This window comes from Candoia aspera, chromosome 5 (genome assembly GCF_035149785.1).
Source record: "Candoia aspera isolate rCanAsp1 chromosome 5, rCanAsp1.hap2, whole genome shotgun sequence".
NCBI classification, from domain to species: Eukaryota; Metazoa; Chordata; class Lepidosauria; order Squamata; family Boidae; genus Candoia; species Candoia aspera.
The window spans coordinates 117020042-117028977 of record NC_086157.1 but is presented as its reverse complement, the minus strand read 5'-3'; the positions used below and the strand labels follow the sequence as shown (position 1 = coordinate 117028977).

Below are 8936 nucleotides of genomic sequence, written 5' to 3'. Positions count from 1 at the left end.
ACATTTTGTCCTTTTCTGGACCATTTTGACAATAGGAAACTCTCTCTTAATATGCCCATCATCATCATCATCATCACTCTATTCCCAATCAGGGTAAACGGTGCTACGCAAAGTGCAAAACAAGCTAAAGAACTTAAAGGCAGAAGGCAAGAAAAAGAAATGGAAGCATAGCTAAAGCTTGTTCACTAAACCTCTCCCTACCTTTCTGTCCTGGCATTCCATCCTCGTTTCCACCACCACAAGTATTGCCTTCTGTTCTTTATAATAATATTAACAACCTCAGCAAGAGCAACAACAGTAATTCAAATGTGTTGTAAGTATTAGTTAGATGCACCTCTCACACCATGACTGAAGGCAGGTCAGTGCTGTTGCTGTTCTGATGCTGCAGCTGTGCTGATAACATACTTAGAGGGAGGAGAACCCTCCAAAGGCACACAAACCCGCGTTTATTCCAGAGACCAACGTTTGAATTAGGAGTTCTTGCTTAGCCCCCTACATTACACTGACTGCTAGTGTTATCACCTGCAAGCTTCTGAGATGTGATGGACATCAGGTGCTAAAGAGACCTTTCTCTTGCTGCACACCTAAATCCCTAATCCATTTACCACCTTGGCTTTTGTGCAACCCCAACTGCTTTCTGACAATTGTATTAAACTGAGATGAGGAACATTTATGCTGAAAAAAAGAAAAGAAAAGAAAAGGCAGTGAAAGAGCACACTCCTGTCACACGGGTTATAAGAATGCTAGGCACCTCCAGGGGGTCACATTCCATAAAAAGTGATTTCTTCCGCTCTTCCCTTGTGTCTTGCGAAGCTGAAAGATCCTGAGGACTTTTTGTCTGATGGGCTTTGTCCTCCAGCCATACACAATGGGATTCAGTGCTGGGGGAACTATGAGGTAGAGGTTGGCTAGGAGAACATGGATATATGGGGCCACTCCATGGCCAAAGCGGTGGGTGAGGAAGGAGAAGACAGCTGGGGTATAAAACAACAGGATTACACAAATGTGGGAACTGCAAGTCCCAAGTGTCTTCCAACGAGCATCCCTTGATGGGAGCTGGAAGACTGTCCCAAGAATGAGGAAATAGGACAAGGCAATAAACACTATGTCAAACCCAATCACTGTGGCAACTACCACCAAGCCATAGGCACTGTTGAGTTTGATGTCCCCACAGGCCAACTTGACCACAGCCATATGCTCACAATATGAGTGGACAATTACCCATGTTCGGCAAAAGTGGAGGTGCATCACTAGTAGAACTAATGGGACAAGGAGACCCAGTGCCCGAGTAATGATGGCCAAGCTCAGTTTGGCAATGGTGAAGCCTGTGAGGATAGCTGTGTATCGCAGTGGGTCACACACAGCCACATAGCGATCAAAGGCCATGACAAGTAGAAGACCAGATTCCAGGGCAGTGAAGGCATGGATGAAGAACATCTGGGTCAAGCAAGCATGGAAGGCAATGTCATGGGCACCTAGCCAGAAGATGGCTAGCACCTTGGGGATGGTGGAGCTGGACAGGCCCATGTCCACTATGGACAGCATGGCTAGGAGTATATACATGGGCTGATGGAGACTGCCCTCAGTTTGGATGGCCAGGAATATGATCCCATTCCCTGCAAGGGCTAGTATGTAGGCCACACAGAAGGGAACAGCCAGCAAGAAGTAAGCAGACTCCAGTCCTGGGATCCCCACCAAGAAGAAGGATGAAGGGATGTCCACGTCTGTGTGGTTGGGCCAGGTCATGATGGGCAAGAGGTTCCCTTGACTGCTGGCAGTGCTGAAATGACAATAGGAGGTGGTCAGCCAAAATCCAGCCAATTGAGGAGCTGCTTCACCTTCTGCCTATGCCCATTCCTAGTTGGCAGGTGGGTGCTGAAGGCTGCATCGGCCAATGGAAACTGTTCATGAAGCCTCAAATCTCATGTGTTTCCTACATGAAGGCAATTTTTCCAGGAAAAAAGAGCCTCATCTGCACATAAGAATAATCTGAGAGGGATTGAGGGGAGTGGTAGGAGGAACAGAAGAGGTAAAGTGGTGAGTCCACTGGCAGCTTATCTCAGAAAAGCAACAGCCAGATGTGAGAAACCTGGGGAAAAGTGTCTCAAAACAGAAATGGAAATTTCTGTAACACTTTCCAAGAATCTCTATTCACCCCAGATGATTATTAAAGAGACCTTCCTGAAATCAGTGTCATCCTTGCATCCTTGACCTTGCCCAGCTGTATGGTGCTTGACCATCCCCATTGTCCAGCAGCCAGTGGCCACACTCCTCAATGGGAAGCCTGCAAGAAGGACGTCAGTGTAGCTGCTCCTTATGCTGATATTCCAGGACAACCCAACACCAGCACTGAAGACGGTCTCAGTTGTGACTGCCTCCTGCACAGTAGTCCTTTCCTCATCAAAGACATCCTAGGCATGGTCAAGAGGCTTCAGCTCTCTCAAGCTCTCCAGAGTTGAATGTTCTGCTGGGCTTTGTTTTTTGTGAAGATGTGAGCAAGCATATGTTGTGCTGCCTGTTCTGAATCTCCCTCTCCTGGATCGTCTGACTCTCTAGTCCAGATTCATTAGATGACCCAGCGGAATCGTATCCACCACCACCACCCTGCACCAGCACTACCCAGTCCATCCAAGGCATCATTTTACATTTCCTCATGCCTCCTCACTCATCCTTTTTTCAATTTCAAATGTCTGTTCTGCTTGCTATGTGTCCTGTAAGAGACACAAGCTTTGAAACTGATCAGCTCTTTCTGTTAAAGCTGCCCTGGAGGAGACGTCCTGCCTGCCTTCAAGATGAGGTCCTCCCTCTGCCAGGGGTATTATGGCACAGGGGTCCTGAGGGACCACCCCTTCAGGAAACCCACTGGTGGCCCTTGAGCCCCCGGGGCCATTCCGCATTGCAGCTGGTGCCCTACCGACCCAATTTCACCTGGGAGAGAGACATTCCAGGGCTCAGCAGAGCTCCAGGGGGTGGTGGGCGAATCCAGCCTGCTCCCTGATGCCAGAGCCACCAAAGGCTTACCTGCAACTCCGCACAGCAGCCATTCTTCTGCTCACAGATTTTGCAGCTGAGAGACGCACCATTGGAGTGTGAACTTTAGGAGATGCAAGCACAACCCTTCCTGCCCTATTGTTTCCGTCCTCCTCTGAAAAGACTGTGAATTTGCCAAGCTGAGGTGGATCTTCTGCCTTTTTTATTTGCCATGGAATTGACTGGGGACTCAGAATCAGATGTTTCAGTCAAAAACCTAAAATGGTCACCCCAGCACATGAGAGACGATGGGACCTGTTTGTGCCACCAGCAAGCTCAGCTTCCCCAACCTGTCCTCATCAGGCTCCTTGCACATCAATGCCAATCAACCTGTTGGCCTTGCTGGCTGTGGATTATGGCACTTATAGTCCAAATACATCTAAAGGAATTGGGTTGGAGAAGACTGACCTGGCAGACTGCTCTTTTTATATCTGAGCCCTGAACTATTTTGACTGATGAGCAAAATAGATCCCCGTGGGTTAATGGGGTTCCTGTTGTTCATAGAGACTGCCCATAGACAGCAATCCTAGGCCCTCTTCCTAACAGTAGGTCCCACTGATTCAGTGGACTTAACTTTTGAACAGACATGGCTTGTAAATAGTACTCAGGAAAGGCATTTGGATATTCCAGTAGATCACAAGCTGACAAGGAGTCAACTGGGTGATGCAGCTACTGAAAAGGCAAGCATTATTTGTGGGGGGGGAGGGACATTAGCAGAAGCATAAAATCCAGTTCTGCATCACTAGATATCTTGAAATGGAGGTTGGAGGGTTGTTTGTCAGACATACTTGAGTGGGACCTTCACCGTTGGACTAAATAATTCCAGCTCTAGGGTTCTAGGTGTAGGGTAAAACTTTATGCCTGTGCTCACACAACCTGCTCAGCTACCGTAGGTCAGTTGGAACCTAACCCATGCAAAGCAGGTGTGATGTTGCTGTGCTCTGTCTCACGAAGCTTCGGGCTGCGGCCAACCGGCCTTTGGTTCCAGGCACAGGCAGCTGAGATACAGCTCCTTTTCGGCACCCAGCTCTGCAGAACCAGGAAGAGAAACCCAGAGGACTTGAGAGCTTTCCACACCAAAGAGCACCCAGGCCCCACAAGACAGACAGCCAAGGGCGCCCACCTGCTGCCCAGCCCTGCCTTCAGGTCCTCCTTTTCCACAAGCAGATGCCTCACCTGCCAAGCAGCCCCTCCTCAGTTGCAGCCCACGAGATCCAGACTCTGGGAATCTGCAGGCTTCCAGAGCCAAGTTGCTTCTTTAAGTAGAACCAGGCGCTCCCCACAGGTCTCCTGCAGCAGCAGCAGCAGCAACTCTCCTCTCCCCCAAGAGGCAGAAGAATGTGGCTCGACTCCCTGGGCATTTATTAATGGGCAGCTGCTCCAGGCACTGGTAGACTCTACGGCCCAAGCCCTGCCAAAAATCCTGACCCCACCCCCCCGGCAAGGAGCTACCGAGCCTCTGGGGTTCCAGCTTCCACATAGGAAACTGCCAAGAGGGACAATTGATCTTCTGCCCCCACAGACAACCTCTCTCCATAGCAGAGAACTCCAGGCATGGTGTGGATTGGAAATGTCCTGGCTTGCCCATTACTCCTTGTGAGTTCTTACCCCAGTTGGCCTGGTGAGAGCAGGGTGGTCGGGGGATGGTGTGGATGTGGGTTGGGATACCGGAAGTGAGGCAGAAGCAGCCCTGATCAGTGGCTCGTCAGCCAAGGGAGGGCTTGGTGGGGCCATTGACATGGGGGAGGGATGTCAGGGGCCAGGAGATTGATTGATTGATCTGTTGATTATTTATTTATAAAATATATAGAGCTGCCCATCTCAATCCTGCGACTCTGGGTGGCTCACAATACCAGACATAAAAACAAGAACATTGCAACAAAGCTGAGGCCCCTAAAAGCTACAATCCAATTAAGCCGCATGTGTCGGGACCCAACTGGCATGCCGCTTCTCTTGGAGGCATGCAACCCCGTCCAGAGCCAAAGGTGGAGCATCCCCAGGCCCAGGGGCCATAAATCCCAATCCCCCTGGTCTTGCTAGGCTTGAGTCAGAGCCTGTTCTCCCCCCCGCCCAATCCCCAAAGTCCCCACACCCTGGGAAAGAACCCACAGACCGGGCAGAAACATACAACTGAGCATCATCAGTGTGCCGATGGCCCTCAGCCCTGTGCCGACATCCAGCAGGTTCATGCAGATGGTACATAGGAGAGGGGAGAAAGCTGAATCCTGTGGTCCCCACATTGCAGGGGCCTAGGACTAGCAACAGCAACTGGACCCCCTGCCAATCCTGACTGGCATTGGCCTCAGAGGAAGGAAGAGCCATCACAGAATGGTCCCACCCTCTCCCAATCTTCTGAGCCTGTCCAGAAGGATACCATGTTTGATGGCAATCACATCCCATGCCTGCCAGAGCTCAGCTATAAGCACAATCAATGCCACCTTCGCACTATTACCTGACCTGGAACTGTCTGAAAAGAGTCTAGATCACCTGCTTCTTCCAGGGACCTTTGGATATGCAAGCCTATCAACCTCTCCACAACTTTCCCCAAAAAGGGAAGCTCGGAGGCCTGATGAAAACTGTCCAGTTCCATTGGATCCAGCAATGACTTCTCAAGGAGGGGGCATAGCATCACTTCTTCCAAAGCAGGCGGAACTGTTCCTCCCTCAGAGTGTAAGAATCTGACCCTTCTAGTCCCAATGATGATCCGACTCATGCACAGATGGATTACGCAGGTTTCAGATTCATTGAGGACGTGTACAGATCAAGAGAAAAAGCCGCGATGGAAGATTCCCACCTAAACTAAAAAATTGACTTTGTCCAATTAGTCCAAACAGCACACTTTCACACTCCTTGATGTTTTCCCCCTCCCCACTGGTTCTTGACACGCATTGACTCATCATGGCAGATGAACACGGTCAAACGATTCATCGGTCTTTTGATCGTGGATTCTGACATAATGCCTCTCCTGAAAAAAAAAATTTTTCTAACAAGGTTAATAATACATTAAGGAACAAAGTTGATATTAGTTAAATAGAGCTAATAGGAAGTTAACTTTTTGGTTTGTCAGGCTATTTAGCATAGCATTTCTTTAAAAGCTCTGGAGCCCAAACGTGTTTGCTGTCCACCCATTCATGGTCAGGAAAATGCTTCCAGTTGATTAAGTACTGCAGTTTGCCTCTAACTTTTTGAGCATCCAGAATTTCTTTTACTTCAAAATGTCATTCTCCTTCAGTCATAGTGGTCACGGGGGAAGGCTGTTCTGGATGCCAGCAAGAAACCTCTCGCACTCATTTCAAAAAGCTGCAATGGAAAACAGGATGTATTCGTTTCAAGTTTTTGGGAAGTTTCAGTTGCACTGTAACAGGATTTATGATTTTTTCAATTTCAGATGGCCCCACAAACTTTGGACCGAATTTCTTAGATAGTTGGAGTGTCTTAGGAATTTCATTGACAGATAAACCTTCTCTTCCACTTTGAATTCCCATTCTAGGGATCTTTTTTGGTCAGTGTATTTTTGTAACTTTGCTGAGCATTTGCCAAGGCTTTTTGAATCATTGGCCAGTTTGCCTGCAACTGCTCCATCCATTCACTGGCTGAACGGGATTCTGATGGCCCTGCTGGCAATTCTGGGATTGGTACGAATTCTTGTCCGTACACCACTTGAAATGGAGACAGACCACTGCTCTGGTGAACAGAATTATTATATGCGACTTCAGCAAAAGATAGCAGGTCTACACAGTTGTCTTGTTGGTAATTTATGTAGCATCTTAAAAACTATTCTAGGGTGGCATTCAATCGGTCAGTCCCCCCATCCATTTGGGGATGATTCTATGATGGCAGGGCTTGGGAGGCTCCAATTAATTTTAAAAAAGGTCTCCAGAACCTAGAAGTATACTGAACCCCACAATTGCTAATTACCCTATGGGGTACCCCATGCAATTTATAGATATGCTGCATGAACAGTTTGGCCAGTTGGCTGGCAGTGGGCATTGGGATAAAATGGGCTTGCTTTGAAAAGAGATTGGTTACCACCCAGATTATGGTTTTCTTTTTGCTCTCTGGTAACTCTCCTATAAAGCAATTTCTTTCCAGGGTTGGGTTGGGTTGGTTACCAGCTGTAACAACCCCTGGGGTTTTCCTCCTTTTTTCTTTGACTTGGTGTCATGCTCCCTGATCAAATGTTCCCAGAACATCTTATCGTACTCACATCCATTTTGGTGCACTGCGTGTCAACCTGCGAGTCAACCAGCAGGAAGGCAGAGCATGCTTGGAGTGTAAATCATTTTATTTGAACTATCTTCCAGCAGCAAGGTCATCCACAGAGAACCTTTACAGAAACCTGCTGGCACAAGAAGGAGGGGTGCATACCTAAGGGGGCAGTTGGGGGGGAATTTAGTTTTACTGGTCTTTTGAATTGTAGAAATGCATGGGAATTTTCATTTGCAACTTTTCCTCTGTACTGAATGCTTCGCACCATTAAAATAGATTTCTAAGCAAAAGCTTATGAGTCACAATTCAATGGGAAGTCAAGTGTTCCAGTCATCACACTTGGCACAAACTGGGCAACTAGCCACATACTCCTTAACATCTTGTCTTAGGCTAGGCCACCAGAACTGCCTGCACAGTGAGTGCAAAGTCTTTACCAATCCGAAATGGCCAGCTGATTTCGGTCATGGCTACGTTCTAAAACTTCCCTTTGTAAAGTCTCTGGAACATATTTTTTTTCTTCTGCCCACCACAACCCATCACTCTCCTTTAGGGACTTTTTATTTTCTTGAAGCCAGCTGTCTTTAGATAGCTCCTTGCTCAGCGCTTCCTTTAAATCATCAGGAGCTTTCACTTTCACCTCTTTTTTCTGGCTTTGGGTAACCACCACCAGTCCTAGTTGTTGCTTAGGAGACACTGTATCAACCACCTCATTTCTTTGGCTATTATGTTGTGGTAACCTGGATAGTGTGTCTGCCAGAAAATCCCCCCCCCCCCGGCAAATACTTCAGTTGTCAGGTACCTCCTGACACTCTGCTGTCCAGTTCAATACTGCCCCTGGGCTTTTAGCTTTCTTTGACTCTCCCTTCCCCTTGGTTTTCAGGAGATTGGTTAGGGGGAGGGCAATTTGGGCAAAATGGAGAATGAACTGGTGACAGAAATTTGTGAACCCCAGGAAGCTCTGTAACCGCTTCTGTGTTCTGGGAGGCTCCCACATCAGCACATCTTGCACTTTTGCCGGATCCATCTCAATGCCTCGGCTTGATACTCTATTTGATATAGCCCATATAGTCCAATTGTTCCTTATGAAATTCACACTTCGACAGCTTAGTATACAATTTAGCATCTCTGAGCTTTTTTAACACCTTGCGCACCAGACACACATGCTCTTTCTCATTCTCTGAGTAGGTCAAAATATCATCTAAATAGACTAAGCATCGTTTGTATAAATTTTTGTGTAGAATTTCATTAATCAATTGCATGAACATGCCAGGACCATCTTTTAACCCAAAAGGTAAACGCAGGTACTCATAACTCCCAAGAGGGCAGTTGAACACTGTTTTCCACTCATCTCCCTCATGAATGCGAACCCGGAAGTAAGCTTCCCTCAGGTCCAAATTTGTAAAAGTCTTTCCCTTCGACTGATGGGACAGCATGTCCTTCATTAGGGGAAGAGGGTACTGATTCAATGTGCATATAGTGTTCAACCCTCTGTAGTCAGTGCACAATCTCAATGACCCATCCTTCTTTGTCCTCAATAGCACCGGGGCCACCATCAGGGAGTTGGTGGGGTGGATGAAACCCCTTGCCAAATTTTTGTCTATAAACTCCCGTAACACCTCTTGCTCTTTTAATGACATGGAATGCATTTTGGGCTTTGGAAACTTTGCCCTGGTTCAATTTCAGTTGCAAAGTTTGTT

At 47.6% G+C, this 8936-nt stretch overlaps 1 protein-coding gene across 1 annotated transcript; it reads right to left on the bottom strand.

The window, feature by feature from the left end:
• Positions 1-732: 732 nt before the first annotated feature.
• Positions 733-1755, bottom strand: LOC134498635 (olfactory receptor 52E4-like). Its single transcript, XM_063304792.1, has one exon. It carries the CDS (start codon positions 1744-1746, stop codon positions 733-735), a length of 1014 nt encoding a protein of 337 aa, XP_063160862.1. The 5' UTR covers positions 1747-1755.
• Positions 1756-8936: the final 7181 nt, after the last annotated feature.

Excerpts from the sequence above, each read along its gene's own strand:
- LOC134498635 (XM_063304792.1), bottom strand. The coding sequence starts at position 1,746 with ATGACCTGGCCCAACCACACAGACGTGGACATCCCTTCATCCTTCTTC.